The sequence below is a fragment of the Dipodomys spectabilis genome, unplaced genomic scaffold, assembly GCF_019054845.1.
Source record: "Dipodomys spectabilis isolate Male_0828 unplaced genomic scaffold, ASM1905484v1 ptg000233l, whole genome shotgun sequence".
Taxonomy (NCBI): domain Eukaryota; kingdom Metazoa; phylum Chordata; class Mammalia; order Rodentia; family Heteromyidae; genus Dipodomys; species Dipodomys spectabilis.
The window spans coordinates 7,062,995-7,089,945 of NW_024870910.1; the positions used below are offsets into that span (position 1 = coordinate 7,062,995).

Here is a 26,951-nt window from a genome sequence, read left to right on the forward strand (position 1 = left end):
CCTGGTTGTGTTTTTGTTTTTGCTTTTTAATTTTAAGGTCTTTAAAATGCACGCTGGGAAGCTGCTTCATCTTGGGTGTGTGTTGGTCACTGGTTTAGCTCCACAAATCTTCAGCAAGAGGAGGGAGAGGAGGGACAAGGCCGAAGGTGGAGCCCAGGAAGCGTCTCTTAGCACTGTGGCCTGTACTCTCGTTCAGGATACAGGTGCTTTTGAGAATCCTCCCCCACTATGTACAAACATTGGGGCATATTTCAGGTGCTCCTAGACCTTGGGGATTCCTGTAGAGACCCCACAGGCTCCCCAAAGTTAGGAATCTTTGTGTTAAGTGTTTACAGAAAGCCATTAGAGCCATGACCGCAGGAATGAGGTGATGTGCTGCCAGAAGTCAACTTTGGGTTTGTTTTGTCTTTTGCCATTCCTGAGGCTTGAACTCAGGACCTGGGCACTGCCCCTGAGCTTTTGTGCTCAAAGCTAACACTCAACCACTTGAGCCACAGCTCCACTTTGGCTTTTTTGGTAGTTAGTTAAAGATATGTTTCACAGACTTTCCTGCACGGGCCAGCCTTGAACCATGATCCTCAGATTTCAGCCTCTTGAGTAGCTAGGATTACAGAGTAGCTAGCTCCAGACCAAAAGTCAAGTTTAAGCAAACTACTCCTCGCAGGCCAGAGGTTCATGCACCCAAGAATGCACTCCAAGGTCCAGCCTCATGCGCACTCACTCAGGGAAGCTGTACAGTCTGTTCTTGTTCTGACAAGGGGAGGCCAGTGGAGAAAGTTCTCTGGAGTTGTCTTTTTGGAGACTGTTTTGCCCAGCCTATTCCCTCTCAACTGTAGGCTCCCGAAGTCCTCATGATTCCTGCCTTTAGCAGAGGGTATTGGAACCTTTGCAGGGAGGCAGTTGCCATGGCTACCTGGCTCTGAGAGTTACCATCCTCTCCTTCCTGTGTGGTTTCCCTAGTTCTAAAGACAGCAGCTGATGTCCTGACATGCTGGTGGGCAGCAGGGAAATGGCTGGATTTTGGTTGCTGCTGCATTTGCTGTTGATGTTTCCATGATGTTTGGAAAGGGGTCTCTGTGTGTGGTACGTGTGTGTGTATGTGTGTATGTTGTATATAAAGTAAATCTACCTCCAAAGATGAAAAATTAGGAGAGCCTGGGAGAAATCAAATATGCATAAGTATGTTCTGTATTGCAATTTTGAGTTTTGGTTTGGTGGCTACCTTTAGCCTCCTTTTGGACTAATGACTACATCAGGTGTCTTCTATAAGAACAAAAGTTGGCAAGCTCCATTTCACATGGCGCAAAAGCCTCAAGTACCACGACTGATTCAACCTGGGTTGAATCTCAGCAGGACTCCGGTGCCAGGGATCCTCTGAGGGGCAGATGGCTGAGGCTGAACCGGGTGGTTTTATCCAGCCTGCTCTGAAAATAGAGCCGGGGCCAGCAGGCACACAGGACTCCGGCAGCCCGGTCCACACGTCTGTCCACAACACTTAGCACACACCAGAGGTGGATGACGTTCACAGAGAGACCAGGGCAGCCAGTTAGGGGAAATCAGAGCCCAGCCCCTCCCTTTCTGACCTGTCTTTATTTTTCCCATTCTCAAAAGGACTTTGGTTTTGTTTTTGCTATAATAGAATTTGAACTCAGGGCTCATGCTTGCTACACAGATACTCTACTGCTGAATCACAACTCCAGCCCTGCTTTTCACTGGTTATTATTGAAATTAGGTTCTTTGTTCCTGCCTGGGAATAGACAGCAATCCTAACTATTTTTCACTTCACCCCCCCCCCCTCCCCTGCCCTGCCCCAGCTGGGATGACAGGCGTCTATCACTGTGCCCAGCTTCTTCTGTTGAGATGGAGTTTCACAGACTTTTCTGCCTGGGTTGGCTTGGAACCTCCATCCTCCTGATCTTGGCTTCCCACGGAGCTATGACGACAGGCGTGAACCACCAGCATCCCAGTTCAAATCTACTTATCTCCAAAATGCCCGTGAGAGTAGAGAGTCAGCAATGCCCTCCGCAGGCTGTCAGCATGTGGGGCTGTGGGGCTGGGACCGGGCGTTGCCTGGGGGCCTGCGCTGTCAGGCGCTGCCGCTGTCTGCCTGAAGCCCCCTGTGGACACTTGGCAGGCACGGCCACAGCAGGACGTGCAGGTGATGCGCTCCCGCCTCCCTCGCTGTATTTGTGACCCCAGACGTGTGCCTCCGCTCCCCAGATCAAGATGAATGCTATGCTGGAGACCCCCGAGCTCCCGGCCGTGTTTGACGGGGTGAAGCTGGCTGCTGTGGCCGCCGTGCTGTATGTGATCGTCCGCTGTTTGAACCTGAAGAGCCCCACCGCTCCACCTGACCTCTACTTCCAGGACTCAGGGCTCTCGAGGTTTCTGCTCAAGTCTTGTCCTCTTCTTACCAAAGAGTGAGTACATGCTAATCATAATCCAAGGTGCTGATCTAGAGCAGCCAGGTAACTTGTGCCCACTGTGGTACCATGTCTTGGAGCTCGGGCCCAGGTGTAGGATGTGAGCATCTCTCTGGGCCTATGCGTGGGCATTGGCACCAATCTTCCGGTCCCAGGCCCGTGGCCTGGCTGCATCCTGGATGAGGAGGATGGAGAGGGCTTAGGTTAAAGGCAGAGCTGAAGTTGGTACAGGAATTAGCAATGATTTGTTTTGTTTTGTTTTTGGTCCGGTCATGGGGCCTCAACTCTAGGCCTGGGCGCTGTCCTTCAGCTCTTCAGCTCAAGGCTAGTGCTCTACCACTTGAGCCACAGCGCCACTTCCGGTTTTTTTCTTTTTGCTTATGTGGTGCTGAGGAATCGAACCCAGGGCCTCATGCATGCAAGGCAAGCGCTCTACCACTGAGCCACCTTCCCAGCCCTGGAATTAGCAATGATTTGAAATGAGCATGAAAAGACCAGTTCCCCAGACCTATCCCTCCCATCATGGGTGGACCCTGCCTCCTGGGCACGTTAGGACGTTAGTCATGCAGCGGAACTCCAAGCATGCAGCCCTCTGACTGGAACAGGATAGACGATTAGAGGGCAGAAGGATTCTTCCTCCTCCTCCTCTTCCTTCTCCCCCCCTCCTCCCCCTCCTCCTCCTCCTCCTCCCCCTCCTCCTCTCCTCCTCCTCCTTCTCCTCTTCCTCCTCCTCCCCTTCCTCCTCCTCCTCTTCCCCCTCCTCCTCTCCTCCTCCTCCTCCTCCTCCTCCCCCTGCTCCTCCTCCTCCCCCTCCTCCCCCTTCCTCTTCCTCCCCCTCCTCCTCCTCCTCCCCCTCCTCTTCCCCCCTCCTCCACCTCTTCCTCCTCCTCCTCTCCTCCTCCTCCTTCTCCTCCTTCCCCCCTCCTCCTCCTCCCCCCTCCTCCTCCTCCTCCTTCCCCTCCTCCCCCTCCTCCTCCTCCTCCTCCTCCCCCTCCTCCTCCTCCTCCTCCCCCTCCTCCTCTCCTCCTCCTCCTTCTCCTCTTCCTCCTCCTCCCCTTCCTCCTCCTCCTCTTCCCCCTCCTCCTCTCCTCCTCCTCCTCCTCCTCCTCCCCCTCCCCCTGCTCCTCCTCCTCCCCCTCCTCCCCCCTCCTCTTCCTCCCCCTCCTCCTCCTCCCCCTCCTCTTCCCCCCTCCTCCACCTCTTCCTCCTCCTCCTCTCCTCCTCCTCCTCCTCCTTCCCCCCTCCTCCTCCTCCTCCTCCTCCCCCTCCTCCCCCTCCCCCTCCTCTCCCCCCCCTCCTCCTCCTCTTCCTCCTCTTCCTCCTCTTCCTCCTCTTCTTCTGTCAATTGTAGGACTTAAACTCAGGGCCTAGGAACTGTCTGAGCTTTTTTATTTTAAGGCTCAAGACTAGCACTCTACTACTTTGAGCCACAGTACCACTTCCACTTGGTTGAATCAGAGTCTCATGGATTTTTCTGCCCGGGCTGGCTTTGAATGGTGATCCTCAGGCTTCAGCCTCCTGAGTAGCTAGGGTTATAGGTGTGTGCCACCCTTCTGCAAGGCAGAAGGGTCCTTTTCCCATCTCTGCTCTGGCCCCTCACGTCTGACAGAGTCGAATGACAGCATTGCTGTATGTGCTTCTGCAGTGCAGTAACAGGTCCTCTCGGTTCCTCTTTGCCTGTGTTGACTGCATTTGAGTCTGACACTCGGACCCCTAGTCCTCTCTGCTATTCCCAGTGGCATGGAGGTTGGATCATCTCTCCTGTCATGTTAAGGATGAGGACACTGGGAATGTCAGGGAGGAAAAAGCCTAAACGAGTGACATCAGAGCCGACTCCCTCCTGACTCATGGGCTAGTGCCCGGGACACTTTGTCAGAGTGCAGGTGAGACACTGAGCAGGAAAAGGCTGCCCACAAGGAGGGTCATTAGCAGGACTGCCCCCCGGCCCCCCCCCCCCCCCCCCCGTCCAAGTACCTCCGATTCCCACATGACCTCTAACCCCACCCCTTTGGGGGAAGCCACTGTCATCCTGATGTTCTTTGTCTGGGTCAGATTTTCATAATGGCTTCGCTTATTTGAAGCTGAGAGCAGGAAACATCTAACTCTGACAGGTGATAGGGCATCTCTTAGCTTCCAAAGACCTTTCCTAGGAGGAGAGCTGCCTGCAGCCCCCCAGCCCTGGCCTTGGCTAGAAGGCTCGGTTAGCCGATTTCCTGCCGGCAGCTGGGACGGCTGGGATTGCTCTGCACCTATGGCTGTCAGGAGCCTCTTACTGTGACTTGGGCACATCAGCACAGAGGCTCCTCCGGTTCTAGGGGGAGGAAGCACGTGGACAGAAGGTGAACTCTCAGCGCTTGCTATGAAGTGGAGGATGTTTTTCTCTCTCAGCATTAAAGCCAGTTTTTAAACCTCTTTTTTTAGATAATTGGCCCCAAAGACACATCTGAAAATGTATCTTTTGTGTACAAATGTCTGAAGCTTTACTTTGGTGGGTAAAGTGCTTCTTGCTCACTTAGCAACAGGTCAATATTTACCTAGTGATGCATATTTTTGTTCATAAGAAGTGTTTGCTTTTACTGAAACAAGCAGATCAAAGCTCCGCTAGGAACCCTGGAAAGAAAAATCTAGACAGTAGCAAAGTCTCTCCTTTTTGTTTTTGAATAAAAATTGTAATGCATACTCATTTAAAAAAGAAAAAGAAGACAAGGCACAAAAAAATCACTACCATTTTCCCAACCAAAGATAAGGTACCACTGCTACCGTGGTTATCTCTGTGTTCTTTGCTTCTGTCTTTATCTTGCAACCAGGTGGTGCTGGAGATCAATCCCAAGGACTCGGGAAAGTTAGGCAGGTGCTCTGCTCCTGAGCTACATCCCTACCCTTCCTGGGTTCTTGGTGTTGCTTTTGAACTCTGGGGCTCAGGCCTGTTTGGCAAGTGCTCTACCACTTGCGCCACATCTCCCCGTGCTTTTGCTCTAGGTTTTGTTCAGACAGTGTCTTGTGCTTTCTCCCCCATGGAGAGAGAAATGGTTCAGCCATGTGACAGCAGGGGACCCATCCTAATCTCCACCCTGTGTCAGTTCCCAACTTTTACAATAAGGACTTGGGGCTGGCATGGGTGCAGGACATCAAGTCAGGCTTCTTGACTTTTAAGAAGTCACTTGAGAAGTCTGACATTTAAAACGCTTGGGAAGCCTTACCAGATGGTCCGGGTGATCCAGAGTCGGCTGTGGGCTCCCAGGGAGACAGGGGTTCAGGAGAAGCAGCAAGGCAGGGGGTTGGGGTTCCTCCTGCCATTGCCACAGCGGGCCGGGCTTTCCTGGACAGGTGGCACAAAATCCTCATGGCTGGAGCCCAAATTGGTGTGCTTAGTCACAAGTTTGAACCGTGAGTCCACGTCAATCCCAAGTGAGATATTCCTTAAACCTCCTGTTTAAAATTGGAGATGAAGCATAACAACACAGAATTTTCCTTTCTTGATATTTGAATGAATGGAGATCCTTCTCTGTGAATACATATGTATTTTTGTAATCAGTCAACAGCATTTGATATCTGCTCTTCTAGTCTGTTCACTGCACCACACTCACCTCCTCACACGTAACACAATGCTGCTTCTCTCATTTCTACTTTGTCCATTGAAATCCCCTCTCTATCCCCTCAAGACCTTCTCCATTGCTACACGTGTGTGTGTGTGTGTGTGTGTGTGTGTGTGTGTGTGTGTGTGTGTGTGTGTCTGTCGGTTATAGGACTTGAACTCGGCCTGAGCGCTGTCCCTCAGCTCTTCAGTCAATGCGAGCGCTCTACCACTTAAGCCACAGGGCCACTTCTGCTTTTCTGGTGGTTTATTGGAGATAAGAGTCTCATGGACTTTCCTGTCCGGGCTGGCTTTGAACCACAATCCTCAGATCTCAGCCTCCTGAGTAGCTAGGGTTACAGGATTACACGTTTTACCCATATTCTGTCTCTACCTCGTTCTGAATGACAGGAATATACACAATAACTTCTCTCCGTACCCTCAGCTGTCTTCTGGAGGCTGGAGAAAGGGATTGTCAGAGGTTTCTGTGTTCCCTTCCCCTAGAACCAGCGTGTGCTGGTGTTTGTGAGAGGGCGAGATGGTCCTGTTGGTGAACTGGGTAAAGAGACTGCGTGTGGCCTGAGCTCAGGTAGCTCTGGACACAGGCCTGGCACCACAGAGTACGAGAAGGCACCCAAGGCGAGGGCGTGGACTGTTGAACTGGACGTGGAGCAGCTGGAGGGCCGGCCTTGCCTTCCGAGCTGACACTCTCCATCCCTCGGCGCTTGTCCTGTTGTCCTGTGGGCTGTTGAACTAGTCGCCAGGGTCAGGAAGTGACTGCCTTGCCCTCCTCCCGTCCCATTCTGCCCCCAGTTTCACGATATTCAGTTGGCTCGACCTTGGCTCTGTCTTCTGACTCCCACAGGTGGACTTGGTACTGTTAACCTGGCACGTAGGCCTGCCACGCAGGCTGCCCTTTGGTCGCTGTGCCCTTTGATTTTGTTTGCTAGTGAGCAAACCACTGTTTTGGTTCCAGAGTTGTTTCTTGGCCCCTTCACTGTGCATGATCTAGCGACAAGCGGCGTCTGGTGGTAGCTGAGAGTCCCAGGTCTGTGGGAGGTCTCAGGTCCCCAGAAGGAAAAGGGGGCAAGGGGACAGTCTCCCGAGCCTCCCTGGGGAGCCAGGGGCGCAATGGGGACTGCAGTGGCCCGGGACACCAAAGGAAAGGGCTGAGTCACCGAGCTTAGTGACAGGGCTGCTGGGTGGTGGACAAAGAATAGTGTCACAGGCAGAACAGAGAAGTCACGGGGGGGGGGGGGGGGGCGGGGGGGGGAGGGGAGGGACTGACCGTGGGAGCCACGCTTGCGCAGGTACAAGTGTAGCAACAGGAAGCAACGCAAGTACAAGGCTCACTCACAGCCACTGACCTTGGCGTTTGCCTTTTGCGGTAAAGAGAACTTTCTAGAATCTCTGGATGACTTTGTGCACTCTCTCACTGCGGAGAAGTCTGGTGCCTCAGCTGGCCTGACTTCTCTCAAGAGTGGAGTTGTTGACCACTTGAGCAAATGTTTGTCTGTTTCCACGTCTCAGGAGGGCGCTGCTGCCTCCAGGGCCGTGACCCAGCTGGGGCCTCCTGTCACCAGACCAGCACCAGCAGCCGCTTCTTTGCAGCTCCCTGAGCCGTGTGCCTCCGCTGAGCCCACTGCATCGCCGCCTTCCCTCTGCACCTCTGCTCAACTACGTCCCAGTAGTTTCTCTAGCCAGTCAGGTCTCTGACCTTGTTGCCCTTGCTGCCGGGAGGCCCTTAGCTTTAGCCTGCCATCTTCTTCACAACAGCTCTTAGAGACGCCCCCTGGATGAGCCACGTGCCCACCCTGCCTCCTCCAGGCAGCTTGCCTTCCTTCTAATCCTGCCCCCCCATGCCCTTCCAGTCATGATGTGCTTACGTCATGAGGCACCCATGTTGGCGTGAGATGCACCAGATTGGAGGGAGGGATGGAAAATTTTGCTGGCCGTGGCCCTCCAGCCTCTCCCGCCAGCACTGTACAATTGCTCCTGTGTCTCCAAACCTGCCACGCGGGGAGGAGGGGTCTCCCGCCTGCCTGTGTCTGCCCAGCTGGTAGGTGAGGATGTTTACTCACTGCGATGTTAATTTGTATTTTTTTTTTGATGAAAGAGGCTGTGCATTTTTTAAATATACCTCTGAGAGCCATTTTTCTTTCCTTTTCAGCAAGTGTCCGTTGGTGCCCTCCAGCCATTGAGCTCACGGTCACTAGCCTGCTTTGTAGTCATTTGCAAGAGCTCTGTGTATACCAGGGAAATGAGTTCTTGGCGATATGAATTACAAATATTTGTTCCTGGTTTGTCGTTTGTCTTTTCACTTTGCCCGTGGTTGTATTTGCCATGTTGAGGTGGAAGGTGTTTTTGTTTGTTTGGTTTTCATGTGTGCAAAGTCAAATGTCTCTCTCATTTCCAGGCTTAGGGTTTTCCTCAGAAAGATCATTAATACAGAATTTTTAATTTATATATTTTTTTCCAGCCATGTGCAAGATGTCATTTTTCTTTTGCATTGTTTGATCCTGCTAGAGCTTATCTTGATGTGACATACAGCTTCATTCTCTTCTTTCTAGATGGCCTTTTATTTTATTTTGCCTCCTTCACCCCATTTACTCAGATGCCACCAATTTCCCATCTAAACCTCCTGGACGAACATAGGCATGGTTCCAGCGTTTACACTGGTGATCCTGAACACAGACTACTAGCAGGTTGTGCGGTGAGGGTCAATGTTCAGGCCGTGGGCAGTGCAGGGTGCCTCATGCCCTCTTCTTCTTTCATGATTTCCTTGGCTGTGACAGCTAAGTGCACTTGTCGGTACCAATTTTTGAGTGCTTGTTTAAGTTCAAATATAAAAATCCGCTCATTTTTACTGCATTGAGTTCATAGGTAAGTTAGGGAGTATCGACGGTTTGTAATGCCAGGCTTTCCAGTCCAAGTTCATTTCTTCAAGTCACTCAAGCCCCAAGAGCTTCCTCAAGTTTCCATCTTAATCCCCTGTTTCATGACTGCACAGACTCTGGGAAGACAAATAGGTTTGGAGCGTGGCTTATTAATAATGATCTATATAATTACTGACAAAAGCAGCATCATTTTTATGAAACATTTTAAGAACATCTGGGTTTCTTTCCCTCTAACCTCATTGCTTGTCACGTTAGAAGTTATTTTCTGCACATTGCAGGAAGACAAGGTGATGATATTGAGTGTCAGCATTGACTTCATGTAGGCATCTCTTTTTTTTTTTTTTTTGGGCAGTCATGGGGCTTGAACTCTGGGCCTGGGCGCTGTCCCTCAGCTCTTCAGCTCAAGGCGAGTGCTCTACCACTCGAGCTACCAGTTTTCTAGTGGTTTATTGGAGATAGGAGTCTCACAGTCTTTCCTGCCTGGGCTGGCTTTGAACCACGACCCTCAGATCTCAGCCTCCTGAGTAGCTAGGATTACAGGCATGAGCCACCGGCACCTGGCTTGGCATTTCTTAATTAAAGTGTTCTCTAAAGAACCTGCCAGAGGGTCTGGGACTGTGCCTCACATGTATGAAGCCCTGGGTTCAATTCCCCAGTACCACATAAACAGAAGCAAAAAAAAAAAAAAAAAAGCCAGAAGTGGTGCTGTGGCTCAAATGGTAGAGTTCTAGCCTTGAGCAAAAGAAGCTCAGGGATAATGCGAGGCCCTGAGTTCAAGGCCCTGGCCAAAAAAAAAAAAAAAGAACCTGCTAGGTAGAGAATCCAGTAGCTTCCATGTAGCTCCTCCAGTTTCCCACTAGAAATTGAGGCCGGCCTTAGGGGATTTTCGAGTCCTTATCTTTTCTCCCCTGTGCTTCCTGGCATAAAGTGAGGTGGCCTTGGGCTGGGGAATTGGCCCTAGAGAGCCCTGGGTTGGACAAGGCCATCCCCTGGCACCTGTGCATGATTCCTGCAGACAGGCGAGGTCAGGGGAACATGGGGACAGGACAGAGATGTTCTGTGTGCTTTGGGTCAACAGTGTCCTGTTGGGCCAGCATGGTCAGGTTTTTGAATCCATGGATTTGCCATCAAAGAGGGGAAGCTGGGGGGAACAGTGCATTTGGGAGTTTGGTGGCAGCCTTGCTCCAGAAGCCACAGTGCAGCCTCCTCCTAAGGCTGGGGTGCTCCTCCTTGATAAGTGAGCTGTTTACACACTGGTCCTGCAGCAGATGACATTTGTCAGTAAACCACTCAGTGTCCAGAGCAGGTGAGCGTCCACACCGCAGAGGACTGGCCACACCCCTCCATGCAGACCCCAGGCCAATCCTCACACCTGGACTAGGACCGGGAAGCAGATTTGCTTTTTTTGTTTTTGTTTTGTGGTGCTTGAACTCAGAGCCTGGGTGCTGCCCCTGAGCTTTTTCCAAGGCTAGCATTCTACCACATTGATCCACAGCACCGCTTCTGGTTTTCTGGTGGTTCACTGGAGATGCCCACACTGGCTTTTACCTTGATTCTTGGATATCAGCCTCAGGAGTAGCTAGGATTACAGGTATGATTTTGTACAGAGTGGTTTGTGTCTTGTTTTGTTTTGTTTTGTTTTGTTTGACGGTCATGGGGCTTGAACTCTGGGCCTGGGTGCTATCCCTCAGCTCTTCAGCTCAAGGCAAGTGCTCTACCACTCGAGCTACCGGGTTTCTAGTGGTTTACTGGAGATAGGAGTCTCACAGTCTTTCCTGCCTGGGCTGGTTTTGAACTGCAATCTTCAGATCTCTGCCTCCTGAGTATAGGAGGCTATAATCCTATAGGATTGTAGGCATGAGCCACTGGCACCCGGCTCCAAAAGCAAATCTTCAAATAATTTTTTTTCTTGTTTTCTTTTAGCTTTAAAAGCCTGAGTTGTTTTCCTTAGAAGAAAAAAAAAAAGCAGTTTCATTTTAAGTGGTATTATCGCTCTCTTTGAAGTCCCTGTCTAATAGCATGCACAGGAAGCAAGAAGGCAGAGACTGGAAGGCTCTGTCCAGCTGCCCCCGCTCCCCCTCCATCCTGGACTTCAAAAGGAAGTTCAAGGACAAGACTTCTGTCTCGTTTCCGCAGGCTGCTCTTGGTCATTTCAGGCAGGCGCAGAATGCTCTGCCGCTGTGCTGGAATTTTCCTGTGCAGAATCCTGCAGATCAAGAATAGAACACTGAGCGACAGCAGTGCACACGTGAGACAGGCAGCGTGGAGAGTCTGCCTGCAGTCTGGGGAAGGCTGTGTTCGCAGCGCGCTCCGCCTGGACTTATTAATGGCCATTTGGGAAGCTGCCCATGAGCTCCAAGGCCCAACTTGTTTGCTCCTGAAGCTCTTGATGAAGTTCTTCCCTACCTCAGCCTTGCCTCTGCCCTGCAGGGCTGGTAAGATGGGTGTGCCGTGCAGGGGCTGCTAGCCCCTGGTTCAGGGATGTGGCAGGAGCAGCTATGGTCCTGGGTTTCAGGCCTGTTCAGGGGAGCTCAGGCAGGTCAGGGCCCAGGAAAAGTAGGTGCAAGATGTTCTCCAAGAGGCAAAAGGCTCTGCTCCTCCCTAGCCTCCTGGACACAGGAGAAGGCCAGCTCATTTTCTGACCAAGTGTTGCTCTCAGCACCCAGCATCGAGCTCAGCTTGGTGAGTCAGGCACTGGTTAAAGCAGGATGAAACGCTTCCCCAAACCAGACACCTGCCACCTCTCTGGAAGAACCTGTATTCTCTCCTTCCTCTTAATCTCTGGGGTCTCATTATCTTTGGGGGAGACCAGAGATGCTTTTATTAACATTCTGGCCTTCTTTAAAAAATACCTGCAGGTGAATATTCAAATTATTACCTTCCAAAAGGATGAGAAGACAGTGACACTTGTGAAAAGCTTATAAAACCGAGAAGTGGCTCTCTGTTGAACCTCTCCTTGAGCATCACAGAGATGTTCCAATAAATCCAGTCAATAGTCTGGACAAACGTGATTTAACAGAACATTCTGACAACTGGTCAGACAGAAGAAAAATTATACAAAGATTTTTTTTTAATCTTTAGATCACCCCTGTAATCCTAGGTTCAAGGGAGGTAGAGATCAGAAGGATCACAGTTCCAGGACAGCCAGAGCAAAACGTTAACAAGACCCTATCTTATCCAATAGCTAGCTAGGCTCAACAGCATGGCTGTCATCCCCATCTACACTGGAAGCATAAATAGGAGGATCTTAGCCCAGGATAGCCTGGGCAAAAATAAGACTCTATGCTATAAATAAAAACTAAAAGCCGGGTGCTGGTGGCTCGTACCTGTAATCCTAGCTACTCAGGAGGCTGAGATCTGAGGATCACGATTCAAAGCCAGCCCAGGCAGCAAAGTCCATGAGACTCTTCTCTCCAATAAACCACCAGAAAAAGGGAAGTGGTGCTGTGGCTCAAGTGGTAGAGCACTCGCCTTGAGCTGAAGAGCTGAGGGACAGCGCCCAGGCCCAGAGTTCAAGCCCCACCACCAACAAAAAAAGAAAGAAAGAAAGAGCTAGAACCATAGTTCAAATGGTAGGCCCTAAGTTCAAACCCCAGGACCACCAAAATCAAAAGTGATGTTTGTTCACTTGACTTCCATGTGGGAGAACTAGAGCTCCTTGAATGTGTCCTAGTAAGGAAAGCTCTGGACTGAGTCAGAGACCTGGCTCCTAATCCCGGCAGTGTGACACCAGGCAGTCTAGGTCTGTTTTTCTTACATCTCAGGCATGGCTCCTCCTAGGAGTTGACCCCCGTGTTGTGGGGTGGGGACTCCTGACTGGGTGAAGAGCATATTCCTTGCTTCTCCTGGACCCTGCAGCTCTTTCTGCCCCAGCCTGTCATCCATCTGTGAACACCTAGCATCCCAGTGTCTGTCTAGCCCCTTTACTAGATTTTTTTGCTCTAACCAAAGCGTCCTATCCAAGAGAAATAAAAAACGCCAGGGAGTGGCTACTGATGGCCATCTGGTGCCCTGAAAGGCTGGGCCATGAGGACTCAATCTCAGATAACGTATTTTAGACACCTACCACATGCCAAGTCTTGCATTGCACTAGAGGCTGGCTGTTCCACTAGTTGTAAAGTAGCTTGATTTGCAACCAAGGACCAGGTCCCACAAGGAAGAAGTTGTTACCCACTGGTTTAGAGCAAAGAGAATCATTAGTTGGCTTTTCACCTCTGTTTCTAGGTTCTGGCAGGCATCTTGTCCCTAATCCATCTGCCCAGAGGCAGTGTGCGTGCATGTTTGTGTCATCTGCCCAGAGCCGTGTGTGCATTCTTGTGTGTCTGGGGTCGTGGGTGGAAGGGGTGCGGGTTTTCCCTTGCTGTCTTTCCCGCTGGGCAGCTGTGTTCAGAAAGCCAGATGTTGGTTATAAATAGGCCCCAGCAGAGAAGGACAGGCTGGCCTCTATGTTTTGTGGTGGTCCAGCTTATTTCTTAGTAACAAACCTTTATTAAACACATCGGACAGCAAGGCGTGTGGACTGGTAAGCAGAGAGCATCGTTCCTGTTCTCAGAGAATCAGCAAGGCATGCCCAGAGGCTTCCCGTACTCAGAATGGCCTTTCAAATATGTTCATATGCAAGTCAGTGTGTCAAACCAGATGCCGCAAAACGTAAAGAAAGCTATGGCATTTCTTGTGGCCTGTGGGTAAATTATATAAACAGGAAAACATCCAATATACCCCACTTGAGTAAACGCATTCCTAAAGCTCAGTTTTATCAATCCTGCTGTGGTGTTATTGTGAAGTTAATTAAAAACAGTGTTTTATCAGTAGGTGGTGATGTCATAAATTAAAGATTGAGAGATGTCTGCTGTGCACAATTGACCGTACATTGGAAAGAGAAAGTCCCAGTGATCCTGAGGCAGCTGTTTCTTAACATGGGGGTGCACATGCACACATGCTCACACATACATGCACACGTGCTCACACAGGGAACAGATGGACTGCTTGCTGAGGAAGGGCGGTGAGCTCATCTCCTAGGACAGGGTGGATCTGATCTTAATCTTCTATGGTGACATTACACACACCTCTGAGGGGTTTATTCCTTCTCGCTGTGAGAAGGGGGTTGGATGTAGCCAGATACAAGTCACCTAATAGCCAAATTCACGTTACTGTGGTACATCCCATTTTCACAATTATGTATGTACGTGTATCTCTGTTGGTTTTTTTGAGCTATGTTTTATCGGCATACATCACTTTTTTGTTTTGTTAAGACAAGGTCTCAAGCACCAAAGCTGGCCTCAAACTCTGCATCCTCCGGTCTCCACCTTCACAATGGCTGGGCTCCCAAGTGTGTGGCCCGTGCCTGGCTTCCGTCGACATCCTTACTGTCATCATCCAGGCAGCTCTTATAAACACCTGCGTCTGCTTTCCGAAGGCCGTGGCCGTGCTTCGGTGCTGACAGTTGCACCTGTTGTGGTGCGCTCGCTGGCACTGGCCTCTCCGTCTTAAAACTAGTCCTTGCTCTCATCCTCCCCCCTCCCAGGAAGCTTGTCTGGGCACTGGCTTATTGTGGCAGCATCCCTCCTCTTAGGTTTGGGTAGATTTAGTCAAGTGCATGCAGACAAAAAGAAGGAACGAAAGAGCTCCTGGATGATCCAGACCAGAGGGAAATGCCAGGCCTCCCTGGCAAGTAGGCTAAGGTAAATTGCTAACAAACACTACTGTGACAGTGCAGGGAGAAGCGCTTGGTGCCGTGGCTGTGTATGTAGGACATGTCCTGGCCAGCCATCAAGCTTGACCAAAAGCCATGGGAGAGGAACGCATGCAGTCAGTGTGCGTGGGTGGTCTTGTACTGTGGCTGTGAACCATCGCCGCTTCCTCCTTGTGACTTTCCCCATCACTGACCAGGTTGTGATCTGAGCATTTTCTTCCAGCGCTTGGGGGTGAGGGGTCATGTGATGATATCACAGGCCAGTGGAAAAAGGGCAGGGGGCTGTCTAGGCTTCATCCTCCATTAACCATCAGTATGCTGCTCTGCCCTTCTAGCACATTCTCTAGGGCATACAGTGGCACTCCCCTACCCTCCACCCCAAGATACTGGAAGGCATTTGGCAGAGTCTGCAGCCCTTCTGGGTGTAGCTGAGCGCAGCAGTTTGGGCTAATGGGGTAAACACTGCAGCTGTGGCCTCTCATTAACGAACGAGAAAGAAGTGAGAATTTACTGCATGTAGATGCTCGGTAGCTATTTTATATACATTTGCTCGTTTGATGTTAATGAGGCCAGCTCTGTCAAGTTCAAATGTGTTCAAAATATATTGCTTGCTGTTTCATCATGGAGATCACCTGGGTTGAGTTATTTGCCACCCAAACTTTGAAATCCTGTCTGGATGAGCGTGTCAGCTCCCCTCCTGAAGGACGTGATATATATGGTGCAAAAGGGGAGAAAGCGTGGCCTGGATGTAAGACAGACAGTACATCACATTCATGTTAATTCCAATGTACAGAGTGTTTCAGGAGCGTGAGGAGACTGACCTTTTCTCCCCTTCCTTCTCAGATACATCCCACCATTGATCTGGGGGAAGAGTGGACACATCCAGACAGCCTTGTATGGGAAGATGGGAAGGGTGAGGTCACCACACCCGTATGGACACCGGAAGTTCATCACCATGTCTGATGGAGCCACGTCTACATTCGACCTCTTTGAGCCCTTGGCTGAGCACTGTATTGGAGGTGAGTTGGTTCAGGGAGTGGCACTAGGCTGTCAGTCAAAGAGCAGGAGTTGGGGGAAGTATGGCGGAAATGCCACCCCCCATCGTGTGGTATCCAGGACATCATCAGGTGACGTCAGGGATGTGTCATGACATCCGGAAGTCTGCCGAGATTAGATCCAAGTCTGCAAGGATTAGCTCCAGCGTAGGCCTGCTGGTTCATGGAGAGAACCCCACACAGAGATCTCCAGGAAGCTGTGGAGAATGGTTTTACAATGCACTTGGGAAATCCAGAGCCCTAGTTTAAAGGGAACAGGTTGAGCATGGAGCCCAGGTCCGTAAGTGTGAGGAACGGAGGCTGGACCATTCTGGACGGTTCTAGGTGTTTCACATGTGCTGTTGCCTTAGACTCCTTCACAGTCCCGTGAGAGAGCCCGCATCACTGCTGGGAACCTGGAGCTTGGAGAAGTAGCTGAGTGGAGCACACAAAGGCCTGGCTGCCCTGTGTGGACGCTTCCTTGGACAGAGACACACATTAAGGCCATGTTCACCACACATGGGCCAGGGACACCTGTTGCGGAGAAACAACTCAGTTTCCAGGGGCAATTCCATTCTTGCTAGGATTCGGCATTGCTCCGTGTAATCCACACACATCATAAAATGCTTCGTAACAAGGACATTAAGGAAGTGGGGTTAGATGCTCATGCTGTTGAATATAATTCCTAGGAGAAGAGAATGTCTTTTGCCTATTCAAAGGCAGCTAGTTTGTTTTAGGAATGTGGTTATCATTTGCATAAAATTCAGCAAATGGATTCTCAGTCACTTGAAGTAAGGAACGACTAAGTAGCTGCTAAGGCCTCTTAGCTCACCCTGCCCCACACCCTCATGTGCTGTCTCTCCTCCTCATCGGGTCTCAGCTCCGGGGAGGTCGCCTAGAACTAGGGGCTCGCAGGAACCAGTCACAAAGGAATGAATAAATAGCTGTTCACACTGTATTGATAAATCTAGTAGCTGGTTTTTCAAATATTTATTTCTCTAGCATACTCAGTTAAATGTTTTGTTTTTCCTCTTCTTTCTCATGCTTTGACTTCTTTTCCCATGAAAGCAGGTTTTGTGTGGCCAGTATGCTCCTCCTAGTGGGGAAAAAATACTTCTTCCTGTAGTGACGTCTTTCCATCACCCCTGTACCAAAAAAAGAAAAGGTTGATGCAGATAGTTTCAGAGGAGACAGTATCCACACCCAACAAATGTTCTAAGAAAACCACCTTTTTCTTCCACTTATGATGACTACCAAAGGACATTTTAGAAAATAGGGATAATACAGAATGCGTAAAAAGAAAATGAGTCCCCCCTTCATCCCACCGCCCAGCTCGCCATGTTAATATCTTAGCTGACCTAGTCCATGGACCCCTCAGGACCTCTGTCTCCCCCCTGCAGATGACGTCACCATGGTCATCTGCCCTGGAATCGCCAATCACAGCGAGAAGCAGTACATCCGCACCTTCGTGGACTATGCCCAGAAAAACGGCTATCGGTGTGCAGTGCTCAACCACCTGGGTGCCCTCCCCAACATCGAGCTGACCTCGCCACGCATGTTCACCTACGGTAAGCAGAGGGGCCCCTCAGAGGTACCCTGCCACCCCTGCCATGCCCTGTGGTCTTAAGTGTAGAACTCTTGGCGAGGTTCTGGAGACAGAGGGGAAGGGCTTCTCAAGGCCTCCTGCGGGTAAGCGCCAGAGCAGGTCTGGGGGGATGAGGGGCCGGCAGCTGAGCCTTGCCCTTCACCCCTCTGCATCTGACACCCATCGTCTGTGACTGGCAGGGAGAGTACAGTGAGGCATATGCATGTCAGCGTAGAACCAAGTGCACCTCCACGTTCCTCGAAGTCAGGAGCTGGCTCTCATGGTCTGGCAGAGGCTTTCGGAAGTCCTATGTGAGCTAATGCTCAGGACTCCTCCATCCTGGTTCCTGTGAGTCCTCCCCACACCCACGAATAATAAATGTGAAATTAGGCATTAGGCATAAACATTTGGGATGTTTGTGACAGGATGTGTTGTAGTGGGAAACTGAACATCATGCCTTCCGTCCTGTCTTCATCTACATGTACACGTCAGTCACGGTGGGTACATCTAAGGTGACTTGTGTAAGTCACCTTATCGTCAGCAGCATGAAGCTGCAGGGTCACTGTATTTTATCATTTAACAGCCACATTGGCCAGATGCCAGTGGCTCACGCCTGTCATCCTAGCTACTCAGGAGGCTAAGATCTGAGGATTGCGGTTCAAAGCCAACCCGGGCAGGAAATTCCTTGAGACTCTTGTCTCCAATAAACCACCAGAAAACCAGAAGTGGCGCTGTGAGCTGAAGAGCGCAGGGACAGCGCCCAAGCCCAGAGTTCAAGCCCCACAACCGACCAAAAAAAAAAAAAAAAAGCCACATTGCTATTATTGTTCTTGTGGTTGATCTAACTGGTCCTGTTTGTAGGGTGTGTAGGGCTATTTAACATTTTTCTACATTTTAAGAACGATGCTACAAATACATGTACCTAGAATTTTTCTTTAACAAAGTTCTTTGGAGTAAGCGTCCAGTAGAATTACAGAGTTGCCGTTTTTCAGGTGTGTTTGCACTTGTTGTCAGACTGTCCTCCTGCAGTCCTTCCAGTCCTGCTACCGTTGGTGAGGCGCAGGGTACTGTCCCGCCCTGAGAAGACCCGAGCGCCAGCCACTGGCCTGGAAAGTCCCAAGTGCCTCTCATCTCAGACATGCCCAGTTCTGCTTGGAAATGCCCTCTGTGGCCTTCAGTGGGCTTCTCGCTGCCATTTGGGTCTCATCCTTTCAAAGAGCCCTTCGTAGCCCCGCCCAGTCCTTCTACGCTATGCTTCTCAGGGTCCTCCTCCAAGGCATCTGATGTGAAGTCACAGCTGGCTTTTACTTGGGTGCCTGTTTACTGGCTGCCTGTCCATCCCAGAAATCCACTCCATGAGAGCAGGGGGCCTCCTGCTTCCTCCTGTAGCTCCCTGTGCCCATAGAACGGGCCCTCTCCTTCTCTGTCAGGACTGCAGTGTGCGGACAGGCTGAGGCCCTAGGTGATAGGCGGGAAGTGGGTTTGTGGACATACCGTGACACTTCACAAGCAAATGTTTGTCAAGCAGTTGTGCCTGACGGTTAGTGAGAACTCCCTGTGCAAACAGCGGCTGCCCCTTTGGGCAGAGGCTAGGCTTTCAGTCCATGCAAACAGCCTTCAGCTTTTGGAAACAGTGGCCTTGCCCAGAAGAAACCGGAAGTGAGTGTTGGAGTGGAACCCTATGTTCTTCTTGTTCTGGGTGGGGCCCCTAGCTCCCTCTCTCTGAGACAGCTAGGAAAGATCTTTTCCCACTTGTCATGCTGGAACTCTGTTCCAGGCCACAGATCCTGTGCCCCTGGCCAGCTTTGCTGATATGATTAGACATGTTTGACCACAGCTCTGTCTTGGCCGGAATTTCCTAAACAAGTCCTTGTGCGTTGGTGGAATCATGGGACTTTCCATCGGCCTCACTAGTGAGGGCCGCCAGACTGCCGTGTTGTGTTTTGCTCACTGCCTCGGAGGTGGGTGTTAATTAGTGTCCCCACCTCCCAGGCCAAGGGGGGTAATTCCCTTGCCTTGTGCCTGTGACTGGTAGGTAGCATTTAAATGGCATGACTCTTACCCCAGCTCAAGTTCTCCTCTGTTTGCTTCCTATTTAGAATTCTGTCCATTGGGCTATACAGAGACGGGGGCACCTGAGCGTTTTAAAAGACTTCCCTCTGCTTTGGTGGTGGTAGGCATGACTGTTTGTATTGATAGTGGTCGCTGACATGCCACCTGCCGTGCCCGCCCGGCACCACCCTGAATATCCATGCTGTGTGGAGTTAGCTCTCCTGACTCTCGGATGAGGCCCAGCAAGGCAGAATAGAATATCACAAAGCCAAGGACAGCTCAACCCAGGTTTCAAGCCAAGCTGTCCTGATTGGCAGTCTCTGGAGTGAAAAATACAGGTGTGCGTTCAAGCCCCCGCCTTCAGGAGCCCCCCCCCCCAGTCACCCTCTGATTGAGCGGGGGAGGAGTGCACAACCACGGGCCCAGAGCAGGATGGAGGAGAGGCAGCCATGGCCTCTGCGCCTCCTCGACCAGGTCCCAGTGTGAATGCTGCCGCCTCACCAGGGCACATTTAGGCCTTTAGTTAATGGGGGAGACAAAGCTAGGCCTCATTTTGTGTCAGAGCTAAACAAGCTAATGTGCAGGGTCAAGAGGGGCTGCCCCTTGATTCCTCCTGACATTTTCATCCTGCGAGATCCGCCTTAGCGTAGCTCCCCTGGGCTTCAGGAAATGATCCCCGGGAGAACGTGGGCTGCCAAGGTCCCAGCCACCCACCCGCCCGTGAGCGTGTCAGAGGGACAGGTCGGCCAGTGGGTGGTTCCACCCGCCCTGGTCACGCAGACACCCGACTCAAGTTTCCGTCTCACCCACATGACGTCGTGGGCACCTCCCAGGGCCCCGCCCATGCCTGGCACGGGGAGCACAGATGACTCAGGCTCCACGCGCGCGCGGCACAGCGCGGCTCTGGCTTCCCTGTGTCTTAGCTGCTTAGTCACGTTAGTGGCATTTAGAGAAAGGGCTTTTTAAATAGTAGCATTCAGAAAGCCTTTGCCTCGTCTTTCTTTGGGGGCTTGAAGAAAAAGCCAAGAATGTTTCCTGTTCTCAGCAGGTCACCTTCCCAAACAGTCCTGTCATGCCGTCTAGAAGCCAGGCTAGACTCTCCCGTGCCTCCTTGTCTTCCAACCACGACAGCAAGATTAGATGTCTAATCTTGTTACCAGTGCTAATCCCAGAAGGATTAAACACATAGATCCTCATTAACGACTTCCGGTATTAAGACCAGACTACTGTCTAGCTCTCAGACACTGAGAGAGGTTGCAGCTAATATCAGGTGGAGATCCCAGGCAGGCTCTGAACCCTCCAGAAGGCTGATCCTAGACACACTGTGGTCTTTGCCCCTCCCTGGCCTGGGACAGGTGACAGCTTTCCCCCACCTCCCACCCAGTGGTGGAACTGGAGTTTGAACTCAGGGCCTTTCACTCGCTAAGCAAGTGTTCTACCACTTGAGACAAGCTTCAGCCCTGGTATTGTTGGTTTTTTTTTAAGACAGAGTCTCACTACATAGGCCAAGCTGGCCTTGAATTCATAATCCTCCCACCTCAGCCTCCTGAGTGCTGGGATTATAGGCATGTACCCCCCCACCCAGCTCAGGAATGACAGCTCTTTGCAGAATACCCAACAGCTTGTCCAGCATCAGGCAGGACCTTTTTGCCAAATGAGACATGTTTAGTTTCATAAGCGGAGCCTCCCTACTCCCTCCCAGGAGCCATTAGCAGTAATTGTTCCTTGAGGTATAGTAAGTTCAAGGGTTTTTTGTTGTGGTGGTTGTTTGTCAGTCGTGGGGCTTGAACTCTGGGCCTAGGCGCTGTCCCTCAGCTCTTCAGCTCAAGGCTAGCACTCTACCACTTGAGCCACAATGTTACTTTCAGTTTTCTGAGTGGTTTATTGGAGATAAGAGTCTCAGGGACTTTTCCTGACCCGGCTGGCTTTGAACATTGATCCTCAGATCTCAGCCTCCTGAGTAGCTAGGATTACAGGCGTCAGCCGCCAGTACCCAGCAGTAAGTTCAAGTTTGCCACTGCCCCACTGGCACCCAACACCTGCTGGAAGTCTCAAATAATTAGCCTCAGACAGATGGATGGCAAAGGAATCAGAGAAGAGAGTGAGACGTAGCAATTAAACAGAAAGCTGAGCAGAACTGTCACTTGTGTGAACTTGTGATGTAAGCCAGGTCAAGCATGAGTCCAGATCAGGTGCTCTGTTCCTGGGGTGTGTGTGTGTGAGAGCTGAACAGAGGTCTGGCATGCTGTACCCCTCCTTTCCTTCAACCCACCATTCGGGTCACACCACCCAAGCGTCCCCCGGCATCTGGCCTCACCGATGCAGAGACAAGGGAACCTAGAACCTCTTTATGGAATGTGTAATTTAAAAGAAGCCCCCTCCCCCCAAAAAAAACCAACATTCAAACAAGTCCACAGTCAGTGTATAGTGCATGACAGTCTCACCTAACGGGGATGAAAATCTGGCTTTCCACATTCCAGAGTTCAAGGCAAAGGCTTCCTCTAGTCCATTGGCTTGTCACCAGAATCCACTAGAATCAAGTCTTTATCGAAGGCTGTAAACTTTCCCAGGAGGGAGAAGCAGGCGGCCTGCGATCTAGACAGGAGACAAGAACTTGGTAGAAACATGTTCAAAGTCACCGTGCATTTTCCCATGTGTCTATGTTGTGTCATTACAAAGGCAGACGCAGGCAGCCTCTGTGTGTCAGTCATCAGGCATGCTGCAGAGGGCTACAGCAAGGGATGAACCAACGCACTTGACATCCCTGGCAGCAAAAGGAAGAGTATGAGAGACCTATTGTGTTATTTGACTTCTGTACAATGACATCAGTCACTCGGAAGAAATAACACAGGTCCCTGGGCCATCAGCTTCTTGGGTGGGGCTCAGGGATGCCCATTCCTAAAGCCCTGTGCACATGGGACCATGTGGCCAGTGGTGCTGCTAGCCGGGCCTAGGCTGCAGGAGGAAAATGGCGGCACTGCCCCAGGTCCTAAAGATAGTGTCTGCGATTTGCTGGTTAGCAAAGGGGCTGTTCACAGCGTCACTACCCCTCTGTGCTGATGCCAGGTCAGCAGCTCCCATTTCCATGGTAGACTCATCCTCTCCTGGGCTGGCCTCTTGCCAACACCCCGGAAGTTCTAGCCACGCCCCCGTGGGGTGTGCTGAATCCCTGCACCTGAGGATGGCCACTGCTCTCTCCTCAGAGCAGAGCTGTAGAGGCGGAGCTGGCGTGGCCCCACCAGCATCCCAGCAGACCCAGCTGAGATCACCTCTTCTGGGGAGCCGGGCCCCAGCAACCATGCCACTCAGAGCCCCGCCCCCCGGGTATTTCTGAATGAGCCTGTCTCCCTCGGCCCCCCAGCCCCACGGCCCCAAGATCATTTTTACCTGTCCTTCTGAGCATCCCGGCCATCCCTCTGGCTTGGAGCTCTTCTCTCCTGCCCTCCCCAAGCACTGACAAGAAGACCCCACGGCTGACGTCCCCTCCAGAGCTCTCTGGATACTGGAGTCATTCTGCACATGGGCGTGGCTTCCCAGTTTGTAGTCCAAGGAGCCAGTGCCAAAGGGTTTGCCCTTGCTGTTATACATGTGCATGTGAACACGGACGCTTGTGCAAACCCAGAGTGTGGGGTCAGATGCCCCCGAGTGTCGACCCATGTTCAATCTGCTCCATACACGGTACTTCCTCTCAGGGGTACTGCCCGCCCCTGGCTCCCTAGGGTCTGGGGCATCTGGAAACCTCTCCAAATAGGCAGAGATCAGCGTGTGGCCCCACTCCAGCTTGCCATCCCCCGGTGTGACTGGGCGCCTCACCTCTGCCCGCAGGCTGCACGTGGGAGTTCGGCGCCATGGTGAACTACATCAGGAAGACGTATCCTCTCACCCAGCTCGTCGTCGTGGGCTTCAGCCTGGGGGGGAACATCGTGTGCAAATACTTGGGGGAGACCCAGGCGAACCAAGAGAAGGTTCTGTGCTGCGTCAGCGTATGCCAGGGGTACAGCGCGCTGAGGTGAGTCTCTCGCCACCCACACCCACCTCCCCCTGCCCGCTCTTCACTGAGCATGTGCCTTCTGAGATACCCCGAGACCTGGGGCTGGAGGGGGGGTGCAGGGGAACAGCATGACAGGTCAGGCAGAAGTTTCTGAGTCCTAGACTCACCTGGGTTGTGTCCAGATCATTGACTGGCGCTGTCCTCTCAGACCATTAAGCCTGGGCACGTGGCTGTGTGGTAGGATCGGATCTGTGGTTGGACCAGCCTAGTGGGAAGCACCAGGGGCTGATGGGAGAACACAGGAAGTAACAGCCGGGCCCTTCCTCCATCCCCAGTGGAGTCTCAGATGGCGTCAGGAAGGGGTCTTGTGAAGCCGTCAGCTCCGAGGATTCATCTCAGTCATCCCAGCCCTCTTCACAGAGGGCCTGAGCCATAGGGAAGGCTTCCCCCTCATCTCCGGCCAGCAGAGCAGGACACCCCCCTCCCAGCAGGGGACCCAGGTTCCTGCCTCCCCTCAGGGTCCCTGCAGTCCCCAGGCTCATGTCCATCCAGACTCTTCAAATGCACTCGTGTTTTTCCTTCTTGAAAATGTCTCTCATGCTACAAATGGGTGCAACCAGTTATTATTTCCAATTGGAAAGGCAGTCTGTAGCACTTCTAAAGGCACATACTACTTCAGCATGAAGCCAACACGAAAAAATAGCAAGACTCCATCTTGACCAGGGGCTGAACACAGTGGCACATACCTACTACCCCGCCAACAAAGTGGCTTCTCTTTTCCATGCCATACTGTCGCAATAGCGCCATCTGCTGTTGGCTGGGGCACGTTGTACAGTGCAGTTAAGCTCAGGTCCCTGCAGCCATGGAGGGACCTCCACGGGTCCCCTCCACCAGACAGGCTGAGTGAACAAAGGACGCTTCCTTCCTTTAGGCCAGTGTAGCTTTTCCCTCCTGCCCTTGACTTGAGGCCAGTGAGCGCCTTGGGCTCTGGGTGCGTCCTCTTCTCCGAGGTGAAGAGGAGCGGTTCTTTGGCAGGATCCACCTGGGAGTCCTGCTTGTTACAACCCGCCACCAGTTGTGTGAGACCTTCCTGCTCCATGGCCCCTCCCTATGGCATCTCAGACCTCCTCTCCCGCTTAGCTGGAGTTAATCAAGGGCTCAGAGAGTACCTACTTGCTCTTGTTCACAAAGTCTAGCCGTTGCTAGGCCAGCTCACCTTTGTACTATGTGCCGAATGCTGAAGGGGTGCTGCCCATGCCCCCCAAATTACATGGTGTCTCCCAGATGCCACTGAAGCAGCTGCCAACCAGCCCTGGAGTCTGTGTGCTCAGGTGGAGCTAGCTGGTAAAGATACTTCAGGGCGGGGGGGGGGGGGGGGGGGGGAGGAAGATGAGTTCCTTCATCTTCAATCCTAGGACCCAGTCCCAAAGGGCAGAAGACTGCCCTGCCCGCACAAGGCTTAGAGAAGGGGAGCGGACTGGATGCAGCTAAAATCAATTCACCCAGAAGTCCTCAAAAAGTCCCCATTGCAGAAACAGTTACCTAACTAAAATAAAAGCATGTGATCCACAGATGAAATAGAGGTGGAGATGGGGAGGATCAAGGGTTGAGGCCAGCCCGGGCAAAACAGCTAGCGATATGGGCCACCAGAGCCCCTCCTAGCCGGCGCCCCGTGCCCCCCGCCACGCCACCCCTCACTCCCATTGTGCTCTTCCAGGGCCCAGGAGACCTTCATGCAGTGGGACCAGTGCCGGCGCTTCTACAACTTCCTCATGGCCGACAACATGAAGAAGATCATCCTGTCACACAGGTACCACACTCCCCCGCCCCTCCAGCTCACCAAGAGTCCCTGAAACCCAGAACACCATTCCCCCGGAGGGGATGCCTGTAATCCCAGCACTCAGGAGACTAAGGCAGGAGGATCTCAATTCTGATGCTAGCCTCGCCTACAGAGCCAGTTCCAGACCAGCCTGGACTATCGAGACCCTGCTTCAAAAGAACTATAAATAAATAAATAAATAAAATAAAGATACGGCTGGGAAGGTGGCTCAGTGGTAGAGCGCTTGCCTTGCATGCATGAGGCCCTGAGTTCGATTCCTCAGCACGACATAAGCAAAAAGAAAAAAGCCGGAAGTGGCGCTGTGGCTCAAGTGGTAGAGCGCTAGCCTTGAGCTGAAGAGCTGAGGGACAGCGCCCAGGCCCAGAGTTCAGGCCCCACTACCAAACCCAAAAAGAAAGAAAGAGGAAGAAAGGAAAGAAAGACAGAAAGAAAGCAAACATGTCTGAGGGTGCAGCTTAAGTGGTAGTCCTGCCTGGTGTGCCCTGGTTCCCAGCCTCAGTTTCCAAAAATCCACCCTGATTCCCACTAAGCCCAGGACAGGAACCACGTCCGCCGTTCTCCACTAGGACGGCCGCCCTGAGGTGGCCTGACCTTGTCACCCTCGCCAAGCAGCCTGGCGCCAGGAGGCTCCGGGTCAGGCCTCCTGGCGTGTGTCTCGCCCGCTCTGCGTCCCCTGCACTCGGTCCTTGCTGGCCCAACCCCCGGGTGCCTGGAGCAGTGCCCGGCAGTGATGAGTGCGTTGTGATTGCCTCTCCCCGCTCCGGCTGCACTGGGCCTGCGGAACCTCCCCCCTCCTTCCCCCCCTCCTCCCCCCTCTCAGGAGGCTCCTTTGAGACCCAGCTGCTCCTCCTCCACCTCGTTGCTTCTCCCGGCTGTGTGACCCTGAACCCGGGTCCTGAGCCACACTGGAGAGCTCGGAGGACCTGGGCACGGCCTCTGTGTACCCCATTTGCTTTTGTGTCTCATTCCAGACAAGCTCTTTTTGGAGACCACGTGAAGAAACCCCAGAGCCTGGAGGACACAGACTTGAGCCGGCTCTACACGGCCACGTCCCTGACGCAGATCGATGACAACGTGATGAGGTAGGTGGAGGGCGCCCTCCCCTGGAGGGGCTTGGGGGCTCTTCAGCTGCCCCACCCACTGCCCAGTCACCTCGAGGCTGGCTTATTGGCACATTAGAGCCACCATAGGGTTGGTTCATTAGCATTTCCAGGGCTCCACCCCCCAACTCGGCCACCTGTCGATGACACATGTGTACAAGAACCAGACCTGACGGCTGCTCACGCATCCTCCTCCCAAACCCAAGGGTGATCGCTGCGACATGATGACAGGTGGCTTTGCCTTGTTTTTTTCTTGGTATGTTCCAGGAAGTTCCATGGCTACAACTCCCTGAAGGAGTATTATGAGGAGGAGAGCTGCATGAGGTACCTGCACAGGGTGAGTGACCAGCCCTGCTCCAGCCCGTGTGTGTGTGTGTGTGTGTGTGTGTGTGTGTGTGTGTGTGTGTGTGTGTGTGTGTTGCTGGGAGTTGAACTCAGGGCCTCATGCTTGCTTTGCAGGCCCTGAGTGACCAGCCCTGCTCTAGCCCGTGTGTGTGTGTGTGTGTGTGTGTGTGTGTGTGTGTGTGTGTGTGTGTGTGTGTTGCTGGGAGTTGAACTCAGGGCCTCATGCTTGCTTTGCAGGCCCTCTACCACTTGAACCCACTTGGATTTTGTCTTGAGCCAAAGTCACTCCCTGTGTGACCACTGTCCACTAATCCCAGACCCTCCCGCTTATACCATGCTGCTCCTGGACTTAGAGGGAGCCTAGAAATCACTGCAGTGCCTGAGTTTTTCTTAAATTTCCTTTGATAGTGTAATATTG

The 26,951-nt window shown here is 52.2% G+C and overlaps 1 protein-coding gene across 1 annotated transcript in view; it reads left to right on the forward strand.

Moving 5' to 3' along the window:
- Abhd2 (abhydrolase domain containing 2, acylglycerol lipase) overlaps positions 1-26,951 on the forward strand; it is a 52,655-nt gene that overhangs the window by 18,129 nt on the left and 7,575 nt on the right. Inside the window, exons 3-9 of the mRNA XM_042698494.1 lie at positions 2,221-2,420; positions 15,430-15,605; positions 17,021-17,188; positions 23,083-23,266; positions 24,966-25,058; positions 26,060-26,170; positions 26,456-26,525. Of these exons, the coding sequence (XP_042554428.1) occupies positions 2,227-2,420; positions 15,430-15,605; positions 17,021-17,188; positions 23,083-23,266; positions 24,966-25,058; positions 26,060-26,170; positions 26,456-26,525 (996 nt within the window). The 5' untranslated portion in view covers positions 2,221-2,226. The remainder of the gene's footprint in view (positions 1-2,220; positions 2,421-15,429; positions 15,606-17,020; positions 17,189-23,082; positions 23,267-24,965; positions 25,059-26,059; positions 26,171-26,455; positions 26,526-26,951) is intronic.